Raw genomic sequence first — 21,476 nt, forward strand, 5'->3', positions numbered from 1 at the left:
CCATGGCTCCCTTCATACTGCAAGTGTAACCAACCCTCGTCCTGCCACAGCGAACACCGCTTTCTTCTCACCCAAATCTGCAGAAATACCTCCTTCACCTGTGCTTTAAGTTAACTGCAGAGTTTCTGCCTCATTCCTCTCCCAGCAAGGGTATTTACTGAACCACAGGAGGTTCTGAGGACAGAAGGGAGTAGTGTAAGTGTCCTTAATGCTTGGGAAAGAGCAAGCATTGCACCCCAAACCAGGCACGGGGTTTGTGCTCTGAGCAAGCATTTCACCCCAAACCAGGCACGGGGTTTGTGCTCTCATTTATCACGGAGCACCGAGAGAAAACAAAGGGGAATAAACAAAACCATTGCCTGGAAGTTACTGGAACTTGTGAATGAAGTGGCAGCAGGAGAACGTTCAGCAATTTGTTTGCCTTCCTGAGGATTTGCTGGCAGATTTGTAAAACAAACCACAAGTGGCAAAGAGAAGAGATACAACCTCCAGCCCGGAGCAGAAATATTCAGCTCTCCAAGTACTGGAATATGCTTCGGCTTTGACTTGTTTCCTCTGTGGTGTCCACCCTGGGCCGTTTGGCCAAAGATGTTATTACTGCAGTAGGACCTCTTTTCTTCACCTGCAAGGGAATAGGATACATTAGAATATATACAAATCTTCAAAAAGTTTAAGTTCTGAATTATCAGAGAATGATTTGCTGTGAGAGCACACACTAGGAAATCCTAGAGAATACTTAAAACTACTTGGCAGTGCTTAGTGCCTCTACATTTAAATAATTTACACAACTGGCAGCACAATCCACACAAATCTTTACCTGAGGTTTTGATTTCTCCTTTCCCTCTTCACTCTTCTCTGGGGAAAGTGTTTGGAAGACAAAATTCCTTGAATTTCGAGGTGCGTTTGGATTAAGCTCTGACATGGCTGCCAGTTTCTGAAGGACAGCTTTGGGTCTGTTCAGGAGAGACCCGTTTTTTATCTGAGGAACAAAGAGATGCCGCATTAAACCACTCTACAGAGACAGTTTGGAAACAGCATTTTGGGAACTGTTACCAACCTGGGGGTCACCAGCAGGTCTGAATGCTTCAAAAGGGCTCCTGGGTAAGAGTGTTGTGTCCTGTACCACAACAGCTGGGCTCGCTGGCAGAGACAGAGGAAAACATCAATTTCTGAGCCTCAAAGAATATAATTTCTTATCAACCAAAGAACTTACAATTGACAACAAACAGTAAAAACAGTAGGGAAAAATAAATCTGCATCAAATTACACAAGTCACACAACTGACAGATGACTGGCAATTAGTTCTATCAGTTAGAAGGGAAAATGTGGGTTTGAAACAGCTTTGCACACTTGGAGTCATGTTTTTGCCACAACCAAGGAAAACCTAAAATTTATTTTCACTCCATGACATAGTTTTTCCTTAAGCCACAGACATCTGGAGAAACTGCAAGGTTGAGACTTTCACTTACAGTCTAATCTGCAACTTAAAGGCAAGTAAATGAAGAATAAAAGAATAAACAAAAATGTAGAGGAATTTATTTCCACTCTAACATTGAAGTAGCATACTATTTTGTTAAGAAAATACACATGATTATCATCAACCTTGCAGTTGTATGTTTCTAATGCTTTTATACCTCTAGCTGTTCAAGTTCTGGAAGACAGGAGCTGGGACTGCTGTAAGAAAACTGGGCACTAGAATTTTCTGATCCATCGTGTGCTTCACTGGAGACCACGGTGACAAGTGGGAGTTAAACCTCCTTTCTCTTATTTGATTGTCAAGTCAATAAAAAGTAAACTTACCTTTCTTCTGCAGGGACTTCGCAGTTACTTTTTTTGCTAGTTTCATGAATTGGCTGTCTTCACCAATTTCTTCCTCTTCCTCCTCCTCCTGCTCTTTATTTTTTTCCTTCTGCAGCAGAGAGAAGACACTTTGTAAAACTGGAAAAGTTCATATTAAGAATTAACATTTCATTTGGTAATTTAAGTCTTTTCATTATGTAAATTAATATATTCATTTTTATTTACTTTTTACTATGAAAGTTTATTACACTTTCTGAGATATTTTATCATCCTCATTCTATCAATGAGGACCAAACATGCAGCATCACATTCAACTGACAAATCTGACCCAATACTGAAACTCCTAAAATGTGGAGTTACGCTCCCAGCATGAGAGTTATTCCAGTTCTGCAGCTGACTTGTTTTGCCTTTCCCTTCTGAATCCTTTGTACATACTCGTAGAAGAGCAAAATCCATGATGGAAAACAGACATTTATGAACAGTACTTTTTCCAGAGTTTAACTCGAGGAACTAACAGTTTCACATCTAGCAATGGTGCAGAGAAAGCCCGAGCCAGGTGCCTTTCTTGCAGCTAATTAATACCTGCTCACGGAGCCACTGCTCTCGTTCAAATCGCTCTTTCCTCCATTTCACTTCTGTCTCATCGAACTGCTCATTTTCATCCTCATTATCTGAATCTCTCTGAAACAAGTCGATCTGTGAATCGTAATCTAGACAAAGGGGAAAAAAATAATTAGCTATCGATTTTAAAAGAGGCATAAAATATTTAGACTAGTATAAAAAACCCAAAAACCAAGCAAACTATCAAACACACACATACACTCTCTCTCTCTTTCCAATCTCCCCCCATCTGCTGACTCAGGATCAGAAAGGTACCTATGTTTTTCCATCTGAACCTCCTCATTCTGCCAGGGCCATCGCTGTGCAGGTCCCCATCAATGAGGTATCTCTCCTGGTACAGGCGCAGCTGGCGCTTGTCGTCATCCAGCATCGCCTTCCTACCGAGGCAGGAGAGAGGGAGGGGGTCAGACCAGGGTGTATCCCAGCCAGGACTCGACACACACAAATAGAGACTAATAGTGTCACTGACATGTGAAATTTCTGTATCTGATTTTCTAGTTCCACTTCATTAGGGAGTTCCTCGTCAATCATCTCTTCTTCATATTCATTCAGGTCTTCACCGTCATACTCATCCTCGCTTCCCACGTCGCTCCCCGACAGCTCGGCCTCGTCTTCCATGAAATCCTGCAGTTTTCTAGAAAAGAACATTAAGAAAGTTCAGCTCGGTAGACCAGTAATAATCACACAAATCTTCCGAAACCAAGTTTTCTCTTTTGACATAAAATTAACGTGTATCTTAAGTGAGAAATGATGATTTACCTTTAATTTTTGATAAGACTAAAGCCTGAGTTCTTGCACGTGTACACACACAGCCTGCCAACATGCAACATCCTGAATTATTGTCAACCACCAGATTCCTTGCCAGTTGCCACCAAAGATTATGGCAATGGTAACTGCCAGCCAGCCATTTTACTAACTAGAGCAAATAAAAACCTTAAGACATGAGGAATGACAGCAATAGTCTTGCACCCCCTTTTTTGGTTAAAAAAATCGTGCATTGCTTTCAACAAATGTCTTTTGATTTCCATCTATAATGAATTTATTTTAACTCTATGACATAGTTTTTCCTTAAGCCACAGACATCTGGAGAAACTGCAAGGTTGAGACTTTCACTTACAGTCTAATCTGCAACTTAAAGGCAAGTAAATGAAGAATAAAAGAATAAACAAAAATGTAGAGGAATTTATTTCCACTCTAACATTGAAGTAGCATACTATTTTGTTAAGAAAATACACATGATTATCATCAACCTTGCAGTTGTATGTTTCTAATGCTTTTATAGCTCTAGCTGTTCAAGTTCTGGAAGACACGAGCTGGGACTGGTGTAAGAAAACTGGGCACTAGAATTTTCTGATCCATCGTGTGCTTCACTGGAGACCACGGTGACAAGTGGGAGTTAAACCTCCTTTCTCTTATTTGATTGTCAAGTCAATAAAAAGTAAACTTACCTTTCTTCTGCAGGGACTTCGCAGTTACTTTTTTTGCTAGTTTCATGAATTGGCTGTCTTCACCAATTTCTTCCTCTTCCTCCTCCTCCTGCTCTTTATTTTTTTCCTTCTGCAGCAGAGAGAAGACACTTTGTAAAACTGGAAAAGTTCGTATTAAGAATTAACATTTCATTCAGTAATTTAAATCTTTTCATTATGTAAATTAATATATTCGTTTTTATTTACTTTTTACTATAAAAGTTTATCACACTTTGAGATATTTTATCATCCTCATTCTATCAATATATTAAGAATTAACATTTCATTTGGTAATTTAAGTCTTTTCATTATGTAAATTAATATATTCATTTTTATTTACTTTTTACTATGAAAGTTTATTACACTTTCTGAGATATTTTATCATCCTCATTCTATCAATGAGGACCAAACATGCAGCATCACATTCAACTGACAAATCTGACCCAATACTGAAACTCCTAAAATGTGGAGTTACGCTCCCAGCATGAGAGTTATTCCAGTTCTGCAGCTGACTTGTTTTGCCTTTCCCTTCTGAATCCTTTGTACATACTCGTAGAAGAGCAAAATCCATGATGGAAAACAGACATTTATGAACAGTACTTTTTCCAGAGTTTAACTCGAGGAACTAACAGTTTCACATCTAGCAATGGTGCAGAGAAAGCCCGAGCCAGGTGCCTTTCTTGCAGCTAATTAATACCTGCTCACGGAGCCACTGCTCTCGTTCAAATCGCTCTTTCCTCCATTTCACCTCTGTCTCATCGAACTGCTCATTTTCATCCTCGTTATCTGAATCTCTCTGAAACAAGTCGATCTGTGAATCGTAATCTAGACAAAGGGGAAAAAAATAATTAGCTATCGATTTTAAAAGAGGCATAAAATATTTAGACTAGTAAAAAACCCCCCAAAAGCCAAGCAAACTACTAAACACAGACTCTCTTTCCAATCTCCCCCCCATTAAAAAACCCAAAAACCAAGCAAACTATCAAACACACACATACACTCTCTCTCTCTTTCCAATCTCCCCCCATCTGCTGACTCAGGATCAGAAAGGTACCTATGTTTTTCCATCTGAACCTCCTCATTCTGCCAGGGCCATCGCTGTGCAGGTCCCCATCAATGAGGTATCTCTCCTGGTACAGGCGCAGCTGGCGCTTGTCGTCATCCAGCATCGCCTTCCTACCGAGGCAGGAGAGAGGGAGGGGGTCAGACCAGGGTGTATCCCAGCCAGGACTCGACACACACAAATAGAGACTAATAGTGTCACTGACATGTGAAATTTCTGTATCTGATTTTCTAGTTCCACTTCATTAGGGAGTTCCTCGTCAATCATCTCTTCTTCATATTCATTCAGGTCTTCACCATCATACTCATCCTCGCTTCCCACGTCGCTCCCCGACAGCTCGGCCTCGTCTTCCATGAAATCCTGCAGTTTTCTAGAAAAGAACATTAAGAAAGTTCAGCTCGGTAGACCAGTAATAATCACACAAATCTTCCGAAACCAAGTTTTCTCTTTTGACATAAAATTAACGTGTATCTTAAGTGAGAAGTGATGATTCACCTTTAATTTTTGATAATTTTTGAGTTCTTGCACATGTACACACACAGCCTGCCAACATGCAACATCCTGAATTATTGTCAACCACCAGATTCCTTCCCAGTTGCCACTAAACTTGATGGCAATGGTAACTGCCAGCCAGCCATTTTACTAACTAGAGCAAATAAAAACTTTAAGACATGAGGAATGACAGCAATAGTCTTGCACCCCCTTTTTTGGTTAAAAAAATCGTGCATTGCTTTCAACAAATGTCTTTTGATTTCCATCTATAATGAAAATTATAACAAAAATCCTCTATAAACCACTGGCAATGTAGTTAAACTCATGTGACATGACAGTACCAAAGCAAAAAACCAGCCAGAGCCAGCACCATATAAAGCTAAGGCTGGGGAGGGAATAATTATACAGTAAATATCTAGTGCTATTAACATTCTATTCTTTGCCTGGCAATTACAATACAAAAAAGATGTACTTACAGTTTTTTCTTCATGCCCTGTCTATGTCTCAGCAGTTCTTCCTCTTCGTCACTCATTTCTGCTTCTTCATCATCACTACCTCCACTTTTTTCATCCTATCAAAGAGACAGTTTTCAGGAATTAAGGAGTTTCTGGGAGCAGACTGCTTTGCAATGACAGCCTCTTCTGTTCTTCAATCAATAAAAACAGACTGAAGCACCAGAGATTTTTCAGAGGATTTGCTATATCCAGTGTATTATGGTATTTCAGAGACTTTTTAAATGATCCAAACATTGCCTTGCTCCATCAGTTCCTACCTCATCACTATCAAAGACGTTGTCATCTGTTACAAGCTGAAAATCACCGAGTTCTTCATGCTCCTCCTCTTCTTCCTCTTCCCTGGGGGAAAAGCAAATGAGGGAAATACACATTTTCATTTCACCTCCAGTGATGGCTTCACAATAATTCAAGACAAAATTTCAACCACCACCTCAGCTGGTCTCAGGCAATCATCTGTGAGTCCTCAAAGAGCTACAGTCTCTCAACAGCTTTTAGCTTTAAATGCCCCAAATCCCCATAAGCATTGATGTTTTGAGACCTCTGGTCTTCACTTGCAGAAACCATGGGACAAGTACTGATTTCTGAGTTTATTTCCAAATCCCTCTCATATCCCTCTGCCATTCCCATTTGTTAAGCCTCATTATCCTTTTGTCAGGCAGCCATAGATCTTCCCAGTTTCATCAGTAGAAAAAACACAAGTACCCAACTTACATTTGGTCACGGTTCCTGTAGTTTGGCAACAGCCCTGAACAGAACCCAGAAATCCCACATTCTAGCAATCTTGTCTCAGTTTGATGAAAGTTTTTTCAACATTTCTTTCACTGTCAGTGAAAGGCAAAGATTTTCCCTTCACAGTAGCTGTGGGAAACAGCATATGCTGCTGATTTAGAGCGACTGCTTTACCTCCGAAACAGACCACACTTTGAAATTATGTCAAATAAGATGACACATCAAGAGCGAAGCAAGACAACTACCACTGTTTTGTAAATTTTGGGAAGAACAATGCTAACCTGTCTGTGGGAAAGGAACCTGAACAAAGTGCTAGAGCTTCTGCCATCGGATCTTCAATGTCACTGTCCTTTTCTGCCTTGGAAGACACCGAAGAGGCCCACGTTGGAGAACCTGCTACGAAAAGTAATAAGACAGCAACTTATTAGACAGGTTTATTTATACTCTTAAAATATCAGAGAGCATCCTAGAAATTACAGTGAACATGCTCCCACAGAAGTGGCAAACTGTGAGAGCTCACAGTTCTGCATCAGTGCCCAGAACTAAAGGGTACCTCTGCGTAAAGTTTATAAAGCAAGCAACCAGCAAAGCTGACAACAGAATTCAGGACATACTCTGAGACACAAATTTTCCTGAGTTGTACATACTCGTAGAAGAGCAAAATCCATGATGGAAAACAGACATTTATGAACAGTACTTTTTCCAGAGTTTAACTCGAGGAACTAACAGTTTCACATCTAGCAATGGTGCAGAGAAAGCCCGAGCCAGGTGCCTTTCTTGCAGCTAATTAATACCTGCTCACGGAGCCACTGCTCTCGTTCAAATCGCTCTTTCCTCCATTTCACCTCTGTCTCATCGAACTGCTCATTTTCATCCTCGTTATCTGAATCTCTCTGAAACAAGTCGATCTGTGAATCGTAATCTAGACAAAGGGGAAAAAAATAATTAGCTATCGATTTTAAAAGAGGCATAAAATATTTAGACTAGTAAAAAACCCCCCAAAAGCCAAGCAAACTACTAAACACAGACTCTCTTTCCAATCTCCCCCCCATCTGCTGACTCAGGATCAGAAAGGTACCTATGTTTTTCCATCTGAACCTCCTCATTCTGCCGGGGCCGTCGCTGTGCAGGTCCCCATCAATGAGGTATCTCTCCTGGTACAGGCGCAGCTGGCGCTTGTCGTCATCCAGCATCGCCTTCCTACCGAGGCAGGAGAGAGGGAGGGGGTCAGACCAGGGTGTATCCCAGCCAGGACTCGACACACACAAATAGAGACTAATAGTGTCACTGACATGTGAAATTTCTGTATCTGATTTTCTAGTTCCACTTCATTAGGGAGTTCCTCGTCAATCATCTCTTCTTCATATTCATTCAGGTCTTCACCATCATACTCATCCTCGCTTCCCACGTCGCTCCCCGACAGCTCGGCCTCGTCTTCCATGAAATCCTGCAGTTTTCTAGAAAAGAACATTAAGAAAGTTCAGCTCGGTAGACCAGTAATAATCACACAAATCTTCCGAAACCAAGTTTTCTCTTTTGACATAAAATTAACGTGTATCTTAAGTGAGAAGTGATGATTCACCTTTAATTTTTGATAATTTTTGAGTTCTTGCACATGTACACACACAGCCTGCCAACATGCAACATCCTGAATTATTGTCAACCACCAGATTCCTTCCCAGTTGCCACTAAACTTGATGGCAATGGTAACTGCCAGCCAGCCATTTTACTAACTAGAGCAAATAAAAACTTTAAGACATGAGGAATGACAGCAATAGTCTTGCACCCCCTTTTTTGGTTAAAAAAATCGTGCATTGCTTTCAACAAATGTCTTTTGATTTCCATCTATAATGAAAATTATAACAAAAATCCTCTATAAACCACTGGCAATGTAGTTAAACTCATGTGACATGACAGTACCAAAGCAAAAAACCAGCCAGAGCCAGCACCATATAAAGCTAAGGCTGGGGAGGGAATAATTATACAGTAAATATCTAGTGCTATTAACATTCTATTCTTTGCCTGGCAATTACAATACAAAAAAGATGTACTTACAGTTTTTTCTTCATGCCCTGTCTATGTCTCAGCAGTTCTTCCTCTTCGTCACTCATTTCTGCTTCTTCAGCATCACTACCTCCACTTTTTTCATCCTATCAAAGAGACAGTTTTCAGGAATTAAGGAGTTTCTGGGAGCAGACTGCTTTGCAATGACAGCCTCTTCTGTTCTTCAATCAATAAAAACAGACTGAAGCACCAGAGATTTTTCAGAGGATTTGCTATATCCAGTGTATTATGGTATTTCAGAGACTTTTTAAATGATCCAAACATTGCCTTGCTCCATCAGTTCCTACCTCATCACTATCAAAGACGTTGTCATCTGTTACAAGCTGAAAATCACCGAGTTCTTCATGCTCCTCCTCTTCTTCCTCTTCCCTGGGGGAAAAGCAAATGAGGGAAATACACATTTTCATTTCACCTCCAGTGATGGCTTCACAATAATTCAAGACAAAATTTCAACCACCACCTCAGCTGGTCTCAGGCAATCATCTGTGAGTCCTCAAAGAGCTACAGTCTCTCAACAGCTTTTAGCTTTAAATGCCCCAAATCCCCATAAGCATTGATGTTTTGAGACCTCTGGTCTTCACTTGCAGAAACCATGGGACAAGTACTGATTTCTGAGTTTATTTCCAAATCCCTCTCATATCCCTCTGCCATTCCCATTTGTTAAGCCTCATTATCCTTTTGTCAGGCAGCCATAGATCTTCCCAGTTTCATCAGTAGAAAAAACACAAGTACCCAACTTACATTTGGTCACGGTTCCTGTAGTTTGGCAACAGCCCTGAACAGAACCCAGAAATCCCACATTCTAGCAATCTTGTCTCAGTTTGATGAAAGTTTTTTCAACATTTCTTTCACTGTCAGTGAAAGGCAAAGATTTTCCCTTCACAGTAGCTGTGGGAAACAGCATATGCTGCTGATTTAGAGCGACTGCTTTACCTCCGAAACAGACCACACTTTGAAATTATGTCAAATAAGATGACACATCAAGAGCGAAGCAAGACAACTACCACTGTTTTGTAAATTTTGGGAAGAACAATGCTAACCTGTCTGTGGGAAAGGAACCTGAACAAAGTGCTAGAGCTTCTGCCATCGGATCTTCAATGTCACTGTCCTTTTCTGCCTTGGAAGACACCGAAGAGGCCCACGTTGGAGAACCTGCTACGAAAAGTAATAAGACAGCAACTTATTAGACAGGTTTATTTATACTCTTAAAATATCAGAGAGCATCCTAGAAATTACAGTGAACATGCTCCCACAGAAGTGGCAAACTGTGAGAGCTCACAGTTCTGCATCAGTGCCCAGAACTAAAGGGTACCTCTGCGTAAAGTTTATAAAGCAAGCAACCAGCAAAGCTGACAACAGAATTCAGGACATACTCTGAGACACAAATTTTCCTGAGCAAAGATTGAGCAACTCTTCCATGTTCTGCTTTTTGTCACTGGCACTGTTTGGCACGTGTTCAGCTTGGCTGCTAAACTGTCCTGAACACAAGTCCAGCAGTTCATCCATATTGGCATCCATGGCGTTCTCATCCATACTCGCCAGCGTCAGCTGATGCTTTGAGGGCTGGTACTTAGTCCTGTGCTGTCCAACATTCAAGAACCTGAAAGAAAGAAAGAAAAATCTTGCTGATCTGTATGTCCTATTTCTGGTAAAGGGCACAAAACATCACCCTTTAGACCTATCACTTACCCATCTGCATCAAGCAGCTGGCTCTGAGTGTCATCTTCCAGAGAAAACTGAAACTGAGACTCCCCAGCCCCTGGAAATAAACTCTTGGGCTCAGGAGAGGCATTGTACAAGTCCTGGGAATCTTCTATGGGAAGAGAGGGCTCAGATGTCTTTCCTGAGCTCTAGTCAAAGGAACAGAAAATATACAAGTTATTTGTTTTGCAATCCTAGAAGTCAGAAGTAAGAATGAGGTAAAACACTTAAGCTATTTTAAAGAATAAACACCACACAGGAGTCAAGCACGTCCACACCACTCTGATAAATCACAGGAGTTCACTGGCATCAGATATTGTGTACCTCATGTAAGTATGCTTAAAAATTTTTGATATACATATTTTAGATACCAAAGCCAAATTATCTTCTAAAAAAATCAAAGAAAAGATGCTACAAGTTTTTATTATGTCATTTTTGTTCCTTCCAACATGGAAACATTTTAAACTCCAAGAACAGTTTGCTTTTCTGAAATCTTACTCATATAAAAGCATTTCACTAGATGCTTTTCCTGGTATTATTTTTTGACACACATGACAGTCAGGATAAAAATCCATCTATTCACTACCCATTGTGTTAATGTATCACGGGGACAGGCCCAAGAGCCTCACCTTGGAGGCAGAGCTGATAAAGCTTGTTTTGAAAAAGCCTGGGGAAGGCGACCTGAAACCTCCTGCTGCAGAGAGGAAGTTCCCTCCCCGAGAGATCTGTCTGTTGCAGGGCTGGTAGGACGGGATCATGGAGCCGATCAGCTCGAAGCTGCTGTTATGGCTGTTCTCCTTTGCCAGCGTTGGGAGAGAGAAGGAATCATCATCCTCTGCAAAGAAAACAAGTATTTAAAAACAGTGCTTAACAACTCTTTTTTTGTCATCCAGTAAAACCTCAAGACACTATTTTGCAACACCAACACCTCGCTAAAAATTCCTTATTCTGGGCTCACATTGGATTTTTTTTTCATAGAGAATGCACATTGCACTTTTAAACTGAATTTCATCTTGATTTCTGACTGTTTGACAGGCCCAAGAGCCTCACCTTGGAGGCAGAGCTGATAAAGCTTGTTTTGAAAAAGCCTGGGGAAGGCGACCTGAAACCTCCTGCTGCAGAGAGGAAGTTCCCTCCCCGAGAGATCTGTCTGTTGCAGGGCTGGTAGGACGGGATCATGGAGCCGATCAGCTCGAAGCTGCTGTTATGGCTGTTCTCCTTTGCCAGCGTTGGGAGAGAGAAGGAATCATCATCCTCTGCAAAGAAAACAAGTATTTAAAAACAGTGCTTAACAACTCTTTTTTTGTCATCCAGTAAAACCTCAAGACACTATTTTGCAACACCAACACCTTGCTAAAAATTCCTTATTCTGGGCTCACGTTGGATTTTTTTTTCATAGAGGATGCATATTGCACTTTTTAACTGAATTTCATCTTGATTTCTGACTGTTTTGATATTTTTTTTCAGTATCATTTTGAACTTTAGTTTCCTCTAATTTTCTCAAGCTCTCTCACTTCTTTCAGTCTAAACTTTTATAATCACACTCAGTATCATTTTGAACTTTTCTTTCAGTCTAAACTTTTATAATCACACTGTATAACTCTACAGGAGGTGAAATAACAACAATATTGAACACCAATCCCAAATAGAAACTTCTGTGTGTGCCATGTGAAAAAATATGGGACCTACAATAATAGTTCTACTTTACCTAACTTTGTGGGTCCTTTGTCTGCAGCTTCTTCCATTTCAAGTTTCTCATCAGGAAGAGAATATCTGCAATTCATTAAATAAAATGCATTTACTAATATAGACAAGATGCATTGCTGCTGTCAAACCTAATTGCAAAAAACCAAGGTAACACACAAAAATACATCTAGTACACCGATTAAGATCTACATTATTCCACTATACAATTACAGTCATTAAGTTTTTTTAAAGAAAATATATATGAATGCACATATAACTACTAGAACAAGAGAGAAAAAATACTTATTAAAAAAAAAGTACTTTAAATCAAAACACCTACGGCTATTGATCAAATTTTAAATTGCTCAGGCACCATTTTTAAAGCTTGGTTTATTTACCCCATTTTATTAAAAAAAAGTACTTCAAAACACCTACGGCTATTGATCAAATTTTAAATTGCTCAGGCACCATTTTTAAAGCTTGGTTTATTTACCCCATTTTGGAGGAGCTGTCCTTAAAAAGCATCAATGTAGACTCTGTTGAGGGCAGTTTGGGAACAGAATCAGAGTGCACAGATTTCTCCAACTTTTCTCCATCAATTGATTCTTTGTCGGTTTCTTTATCACCATCTTCACCGTGTTTCTCTTCTATATCTTCGTTATCTTCCTCTGCTTCATCCAGCACATATTCCACATTCTAAAAAACACCCCCAAACACAGCAGAGATACGGTGACCACGGCTTTGAGCTGGCAACTTCCTTGTGTGCTTTTCAAGAAAATGCTTTAACACGTGGAGGATGAAGCTGAGCCACATCCACTGTTCTTACACACACCTTTTCTCCTCCAAGAGGACAGACACAGAGGTGCTCAAAACAGCCAAGCTATTCTGATCCTTTGGAAAAGGACATGGAGAACCCTACCCTGCCCTCTGTTTGTCCCTGCTAGCCATGAGCCAAGCACATATGAAAAGAGGAAGTGGCACCAGAATCTTTTATACAGTTGCATTTGTTTTTAATATTGTTTAGACAAATAAAGAAAATACTAATAAATTCAGCTTTAGACAATCCAAACCCTGAACATACAAACTGTAGCAATCTTTTCGTTTCTAGGAAGAATTCCTGGCCATTTCCCTAATACTCATAGTGCACAAAAGTCTCATTTCACTGGGGAGAGGCAGCAGAACTGAAGCTGACTAGGTGATGTAGAAAAGTTGCATACAGACCTCATGATCGCCTTCCTCCTCTTCCTCAGACTCATCTGTCATCTCTTCTTCCTCCTCCTCCTCCTCTTCCTCCTCCAACACCTCCTCATTATCCAGTTTGAACAACGCTTGCCGCTTCTGCCGTTCCTCAGTCCTGCGGAGCTTCATGGCCTCCTGGAGCTTAGCCTTCAGTGCCTGTAGCTTTTCACCTGGATATAAAGGAATAAATTAATATATTAGATGTACTACAGTGAGCCCTTAACTTCACTGCCTTCAAGCATCCAATCGAATGTAACGACACGTATAAAAAGGGAATTAAAAAAATTGCTTGTTTTGAAATGTTTGTCTGAATTGACCTGCCAGCTGGGAGAGCCAGAGCCGTTAGTTTTGATGAGCTCAGTTTAGAGAGACCAGACAATCTTATGAATTATCAAGATCCCTCATTATCCATAGCCGCCAGCGGTGCAGCACTCCGAGAAGCAGGTCTGTCTCTCCTCTGTGTCTTTTGGGAACAAGAGCATCCAATTGCCATGGGCAGGCGTGCTACAGCACATGAAATAATTAAGAGCAGCTAAAAATACCACATGCCCATAGAACCAGCTAAATAATCTATTTCTCATAATGGATACTATGGGAGAGTCACACTCCACACATTTTTGTTTGCAAATACAGAAAATTCTATTAGAGACTGCAGTATAGAAATAAGGAAGCGTGAGAGACTTAATAAATGGTAATAATCCACAAGAAGCCTAGGAGTGACATTCTGAGAGCTGATGGAAAACAACTGCAGACATAAATTTATATAGATTTTTGTACTGAAAGGGAGAAATCCAGAGAACCAGCTGTAAAGCTCTGACTGAGCCTGTCCTACACTGGCTGGTACAATTGAAGAGGTCTATCGAGACTCATTTTTAAAACATTCTGGGGGGAATGAGAGAGGAAAAGAAAGACAAAGTGTTTTCCAACCGAACCATCATCACTTCTCCTCCCAAACCCACCTGGCTTGGTGTGGCTGGCTCCCTCCAGGCTCTCTGCAGCCAGCACTGCTGGCACCACGGCTGTTTTCAGCTCCTCCTTCCCTTCAGACGTGGTCTCCTTACGAATGATGGTCATGTTTATGGTCCGTTCGGCTTTGGATTTGGACGTTTTAAGGGTGTGCTTCAAGAAACGCGCTTTCAAGGCTTCTATCTCTTTAAGTACATATTAATTACATTTCAAAATGCAAATTAGATATTTGATAGTATTTAAAAGCATTGAGTGTTACAGCTGTATCAAGAGTAGGTCTTGAGATCCTCAATTTTTTCAAGGAAATCAGTTAAAAACTCTAGGCCTTTAATATTCTAATATTTGCAAAGCCATTGTATTTGAGTAACAAAACAATAAAATGTTACAGTATATTTTGCTCTGACTACTTGACTGATATTAGCTAATATTAAATTACCCTACCAGTAACTATGATCTATCCACGAGCCCTCAGCTCACTCCCAGCCTTCCAGCCACCAGGCCTCTCCACGTTTCTGCTCACACACACCTAAAATTAGGCTGATGCCTGATGGAAACACTGTTTCTTGGCAGAGATCAGTTTCCTGCACACCCAGAAGTAGCGTCAAACCCAGAGAGCTTCTTGATATCTTCTAATACATAATAAATTTAATGGAATTCTAGAATTGCCTAACCATTCGCGATCTTTCCCCAAAACAGGGTCAGCTATTTAATATTCATTAACAGATGTTCAAAACTCCAGTATATAAGACATAAAAGACATTCAAAACATTCCTGCTACAACAGTACATTTTTGCTTGCTATCCAGTCTTGTCTTTTAACAGAATCCATGGTAAATGCTCTGGAACACAGGCCACTTTTGTTTCCAGACAGTTACTGCATGGCTTGTTTTAAATCAACTCAAAAAAAGTGCTCCTGGGTGCTTTAAGTACCAACATAATTCACTATAACAAACTGGAAATAAATCATTCATCATTAAATAGTTATCACTGAGCACCCCCTCAAGCTTCCAAATATTAAGGACTTGGAACTTCCCTTTTAAACATCAGCTGAAAGAAAAGGGATACCCATGTCAAGCAAAGACTCTGTAAAGTGAACGTGCCCGATTTCTACCACCTAAGCATTTCTCAGATATTCTAAAGTCAAATTAACTCATTTACTTGGACATGTGTTGCAGTATTACAACAATAAAAGAGATACCTTTATTTGAATCGGATTCCTCGAGGTTTATAAAGGATTCGTTGCCAGAAGAGATTCTTGGCTTGATGGACAGGTCGATTCCCAGTTCGCGAAGTTTATCCAACTTGGACTTCCTCACTTTCTCAGGCTGTGCCCCCAGTCCAGTCCCCACTTCTTGATTGCTTTTTTCACATTCTAACTCTGGTGCTGTTCCATCTCTTTGCTCAAGGGCATCTCCTCCAGCTGCTAAAGGAATTTCATTCTCTTTCTGTTCACCACAGTCAGTGCTCGGGAAGTCAGGGCGCTGCTGTTCTTCTGTGCTACCATCAGTTGCATCAGTCCTAGTTGTGAGAGTCTCATCACTGGGCTTCTCAGCACAGTCCTCTGTCGAGTTGTGCCCTACATCAGCAAGAGGCTTGTTCACAGAACTATCAGCATCTCTGCCAAGGCTTGTTTCTGGTTCATCAGCTGCCGACTGATCACCTTCGACCTGCCCATCTCTGCAATCCGTACGCAAGCTCTTAGTGTCTGTAGATTCTTCACTCAGGGGCAGCTGATATTTAGTGGACCTAAGGACAGCAGAAAGAAATCTATCAGCCATGGCTAGAGTGAAAGCAGAGAAGAGGTTGAGAACAAACCCAGAGAGGAAGAGATCATTTTCTAATTACTGTCATTTATATGTAGGAAGAGGTGAAGGAAAGAAGTCCAGAAAACTTCATTTTGAGGAGATCAGGACGTGCAGAGTAGCATAACAGGTTTGTATTAGTTACATTATTACACGAAAAAATTTCTGAGAGATTTTGCAACTACACTAGCTTAAATATTTTACTACACATTACTCAAAAGAAGAAACAGTCCACGTAAAATGGCGTGGTCCAGCCTAAAGCACATTAAAGTAACTGCACAAGCATCTGACTTTGTCTGGAGTCACTGCCCCGATGACTTCAACTGTAGAATTGGGTCATGAGGGCAGCATTGCCTTATGCTAACAGGGCATTCCCAGGTGTTCACAGAATTCAAGAAGCCTCAAAAGTTTCTTAATAAAACTTTCCAGTCAAAGCAACAGCTAAAATCAAACAGGAAAAATATCTGTGACCGTACACAGATCAGGTGTGTATGTCATACAACACCTACAGCATGCACAAGTCTGGTTATCCCCAAAAGCAAAGCCGGGATAGCCTCAAAATATGAATATTTATGAAAAAATAGGAGGAAGCTTTAAGTCCTTACTTCAGCAATGCCATGGCATTTCCCTGACATACTGGCCGAGGTCTATTCTTGTAGAAGTCGTGAATGCTTTTGGCCTCAGGCACGTGATACGGGAGAGACACAGACGATTCTGCCAGAGAAAGGAGGTGAAAGAAAATTTTAAAAGTCAGAGGCATTGATTTGATATCTCCAAAATTCAAAGAAGCTTGACACAAGTATTTGTCAGCAAAGACATCTGACTAGGCACAAAGAGCAGAGTTTGAACTTGGATACAGCAAACCCTGCTGTTTGGGAGAGAATTCCAACAGCAACAGTCTTTGAGACCAAATTTGCAAGGTGTCCATAGATTCATCAGGAAATTAACTGTGATGTTAGTACCAGAATGGCTGGACCAGATCCAGTTCTATTATATGCCTATCCCACTCTCCAAACGTTGCACTAACTTTACACAAAAGTTTACAGGCTCAAGTGTTTGTACAATGATCTTTCTGTTTTTTCATTAGTTACAAAGGTATCTTTTTAACAGGTCTTTGAATAAAACTGGCCTTGCACCCTTCAACCCTCAGTAACTCATGCTGGGTAAAAGAAAGCTCTAAACTTTTGGGTGAATTCTTTCAATTTCTCCCCTGAATTTCTTAACAGTTCATACCCCTCTACATACAAAGAATTTAAGTTTTACCTCTAATAAGTCGTTGGGTCTCACTATGCAGTTGTTTGATGGCTTCTTTACTTAACCTTGCTGCTTTCCGCTCCTTAGGGAAAGGAAAGAAAAGAAAGGCTGAAGTCAGAAAACAAAATATGGGACTTTATCTGTACTTTAGAAATAGCTTATTCTTCCCTTTCAAACAGAAAGAAATCAGAATAATGCAGCCAGTTAAAAAAAGATTAAAAATTGCACATCAACAAACTAAATAGCTTATACTTCCCTTTCAAACAGAAAGAAGTCAGAATAACGCAGCCAGTTCAAAAAAAAGATTAAAAATTGCACATCAACAAAAACATTGGACAATGTATGTACAAAAAACATTTGAGTCACTACAACAAACAATGGGGAGCTTTAAAAAGAAGGATTCTTCACCTTCCTTTTTGGTTCCTTTAATACAGGTTCCTCATCCTCATCATCAAATACGTGTTTGTAGCCTTCACCCTCAGAAAACCGCTCTTTGTTCTACAATGGATAAAAAGAGATTCACTTATTTGTCTAGATACACAGGCAAACAAGTAAAAAGCAATTGTACAGAATCCTTGCTAGTCATCAAAACCAGCAAGTATCCCACAAACAACATAAACGCCCCATAATACTCATGGTAGATTTCCAAAGCTCCTACTGTAGCAGTCTCATCATAACTTTGCAGGACAACATCCCTCCACCCTTAAGAACAAAAAGCAGAGGACTATTCTCTCCTCTGTCACAGCAGAAGTGCACCATTGTCAAAAGACAGGTCCAGGTACAACACTCCCCACTAGTAACCAATAATCTTATATCACTATCAAATGTTACCTTATAGTTTTTTATTTTGTTTTTCACTGCTGCTCGTATTGATTCTATTGACTCCTCATCCTCTGGGGGGTCATCATTTTCCTCTTCTAAGCCGTTATCAAACAGTTCTTTGTCATCAAGAAGACACCCGCTGTCATTAAAAGGATACCTCTCGCCACCATCTACCTGCTTGCCATAAAAATAAAGTATTTGTGTAATTAATTTCAGAAGGTCCCCTTTAGCTCTTTGAAATTAATTTAACTGTCAAAAGGTCTTGAAGAAAGAAGTTAGAAAAAGTACAAGCCATCTTCAATCTAGCATCCTTTGTGTCCATACAAGCCAGTCCTACTCACTGTATGGCACTGCAAAGCCAATAGGGGAATTTATGGAGCAGTGTTCCCTACATCTATGATAAGTAGGGAATTTCAATAACTACTGACGGCCAAAATGGCCCAGAGAGAATAAATTAACACTTGAAATATGCAGTTTATAAATAGCAACAATATGCAACTTCCCAAGCAGCCATTATTTTAGACCAGAATTCCAATTGGGAAGTAGCCCAAAGTTTCTTCCAGAAACCAGCACAGCGACATAGAGAAAAGCCAAAAGACCAATCAGTTTGTGCACGTAACAAACCCCCAACGAACCCAAAGAACTTGAAGAATTTCTGCCTGGCCTAGCACGCACTGACATTAAATCACCAAGCGTTGAGGTTTGTCCTTTTTTTGCAGAGTTATGTGCTGTTCTGTGGATCCCTGTGGATCCCACACCTGCTGCAAGAATGCAGGCACTTGCAACACTGAAGCACTGAAACACAACGAGCAAATGCAGTAATAAATTTAACTTAGTAAGAAAACATGAGATGTTCTGCCAAAATACATACCTCTGTTCTAGGCTTCTTTTCTTTTTTCAGCTGTTTAATGGACTCAAATCTTCTCTCCTTCTCCTTTCTTCTTCTTGATTTTCCTCCAGCTACCTTTGCCGTCTCTTCTTCAAAATCATGTTTATGTTGTTTATGTTTTCTGTCCTTTTTTCCAGTTTTTAGGGGTCTCTCCTCTTCCAACTCGTTCTCAGGCAAGCCAGAATTTCTGCTTGTTTCAAGGTTTTCAATCTCTAAATGGTCATCAGTGTCACTGTCATCACTGTCCAGCAGACCTTGGCGAATCCGACGAGGTTTCTTGTTCCTCTGGGTAGTAACATTCTCTTTTTCCTCTTCTTTTTCCTTGTCTCCCTCTGGAGAATCATCCTGCAGAAAAGAGCCGCCATCCTCTCCGTCTTCACTCTCACTGTCCTGAATCACCTTCTTTCTTTTTGCTTTTTTATGTACAAAAATCTCTTCCTCTGAATCTGACAAAATACATTAAAAGAAACAATTGAAAGGAGAGGAAAATTCCACAAGGTAATTAATGATCAGCAATACATAATGTTACACATGTTAAATTTCACAGATATCAACAATTCCAGCAAATCAGCTTGAACTCAGCCACAAGTTAATTAACAATCAATCAGCAATACATAATATTACACACGTTAAATTTCACAGACGTCAACAATTCCAGCAAATCAGCTTGAACTCAAGTTTTCAAAATCCATGTCTCCCTGTAGTGCAGTACAGAATTGACCCAAACTGATGTTATGGGTTTTAAGCTTTAAAAAAAAAGGCAAAGCTGAAAACGCTTCACCCATAGATTAGCAACTTGCCTTGAAATAGTAATAAACCACACAGTAGCTAACTAAATAAGTATATAAATTAAGTAAATTATAAAAACAAATGAAATAAGAGATTAAGATGCTTATGTCCCATTTACTATTTCTCTTTCTGTACCTCAAAAAACACTTTGCAGAGATTTACAGATGTCTGCCCACATTCTGAGCAACACAAAAGGCAGTTTGGGTTCAAGCAGGTCAAGTAGTAACAACCTCCTAAGCAGGTTACTTATAAAACAAATGAAAACCACTCCGCTGAAGGCAGGTTCAGGGGAACAGGACAGACCTCCACCATCGAGGGACGCCGGCCCCTTGCTGAGGTGACCTGGGGAGGCCGTTTCACAGCTGCCCTGGCCGCTGTCAGAGTCACTGTCCAGGGGCTTCTGCAAGTCTGAATTCACATCTTCTAACGGAAACTACAAAGGAAAAATAAGATGTCCTTACTGTGACAAAGGCTGTTTCTGTAGGAAGGACTCTCGGAGGAGAAATTCATTCCCAAGCCTCGGGAAACCCTTTACACACCAGTAACACACACACCGTCGTTATAACGAGAGAATTAACTGGTGTTTCCCTGAGGGACACTGCACTGCCCTCAGCAGCACTAACGCTGAGGGTGAGCTTCAACGCCCAGAAAAGAGAGTGGACATACAGCCCGCTCGCCACTGATTATCTAAAACCATTAGAACGAAGAGAATACCGAGAAACGGCAAACTTTATGGTTCCACACCCCCATTTCACCTGAATTAACTGAATTCCAAGAGGGGGGTGCGGCCCTGCCCGCGCGCCCCTCCCGGCATGCCCCGCGCGCCCATCCCAGCATGCCCCGCGCTCGCCCGGGCCCAGCACCGCCGCCGTCCCGGCGTGCACCGCGGCAGCCGGGCAGAAGGGCGCGACGCCGGTGCGCGGGAAAACGTAGTCGGTACGAAGTGAGGAGCGAGCCCAGTGAGGGAACGGTGCCGCCCAGGTTCAGGGGAGCCCAGGAGGCCTCCGCCACTGCCGCCTCGCTCGCTACCCCTCCTAGCCCCCCACCGCTCCATAGCCAGATGACGTCCGACGCCACTGGCAGGCTACGGACTGCAGCCGCCGCTACCACCACCCATGGGGCTTGCGGAGCGGCAGGACTCACCTCAGTGGGGGCCACCGCCATAGCCCCAACCCGTCACCGTTCCCGCCGGGCGGCCGCCTCGGAAACCGCTTCAAGTCTTCGCGCGCTGCCCCGGCTCCGCCCACCCCCGGCTCCAGCCAACGGTTGCCGAGGGCTTCCCCGGAAGGCCCGCCCCCCGCTTCTTGATTGGGAGATTTTTCCGCTTAGCCCCCGCCCTCTCCGTCTGGGCCAATCATCGCTCGCGCTTCGAGGCCACTCGCACGCCTTGTAGCCCCGCCCTGCGGCTGCGGGGAGGGGAGGCAGCGGCGGGACGGTGGGTCCGGCGGAGGGTTCCCGGGGGGGCTCGGCCTGCCCCCGGCCGTGAGCACGGCCCTCCCGGTGCGGCACTAGGCTGCATGGGCGCCTCGGGGGTCTGTGAGTCCGGCCCCATCCCCCTAGGGGTACGCTGGCCCCTCAG

The 21,476-nt window shown here is 41.7% G+C and overlaps 1 protein-coding gene across 1 annotated transcript; it reads right to left on the reverse strand.

The window, feature by feature from the left end:
* Positions 1–269: 269 nt before the first annotated feature.
* On the reverse strand, positions 270–21,098 carry CLSPN (claspin). Its single transcript, XM_014946407.1, has 25 exons — positions 21,041–21,098; positions 20,201–20,330; positions 19,091–19,554; positions 18,229–18,396; positions 17,806–17,895; positions 17,407–17,479; positions 16,749–16,857; positions 15,540–16,087; positions 14,336–14,527; positions 13,359–13,546; positions 12,631–12,833; positions 12,160–12,224; positions 11,502–11,707; positions 10,440–10,600; positions 10,124–10,350; positions 9,791–9,902; positions 9,038–9,119; positions 8,742–8,836; positions 7,979–8,143; positions 7,765–7,886; positions 7,481–7,608; positions 3,870–3,978; positions 1,058–1,140; positions 818–979; positions 270–622 (listed from the first exon to the last, which is right to left on the reverse strand). Exons 1-25 carry the CDS (start codon positions 21,059–21,061, stop codon positions 509–511), a joined length of 4,017 nt encoding a protein of 1,338 aa, XP_014801893.1. The 5' UTR covers positions 21,062–21,098; the 3' UTR covers positions 270–508.
* Between the last annotated feature and the right edge of the window lie 378 nt (positions 21,099–21,476).

This window comes from Calidris pugnax, unplaced genomic scaffold (genome assembly GCF_001431845.1).
Source record: "Calidris pugnax isolate Ruff unplaced genomic scaffold, ASM143184v1 scaffold113, whole genome shotgun sequence".
NCBI classification, from domain to species: Eukaryota; Metazoa; Chordata; class Aves; order Charadriiformes; family Scolopacidae; genus Calidris; species Calidris pugnax.

Bases quoted from the DNA above. Each gene is read 5' to 3' on its own strand.
- CLSPN (XM_014946407.1), bottom strand. From the start codon at position 21,061: ATGGCGGTGGCCCCCACTGAG. The intron at 16,088-16,748 runs GTAAGGACTTAA...TGCTGTCCTTAG, and splicing joins AATGCCATGGCATTGCTGAA to GTCCACTAAATATCAGCTGC. The intron at 8,837-9,037 runs GTAGGAACTGAT...TCTCTTTGATAG, and splicing joins ACGTCTTTGATAGTGATGAG to GATGAAAAAAGTGGAGGTAG.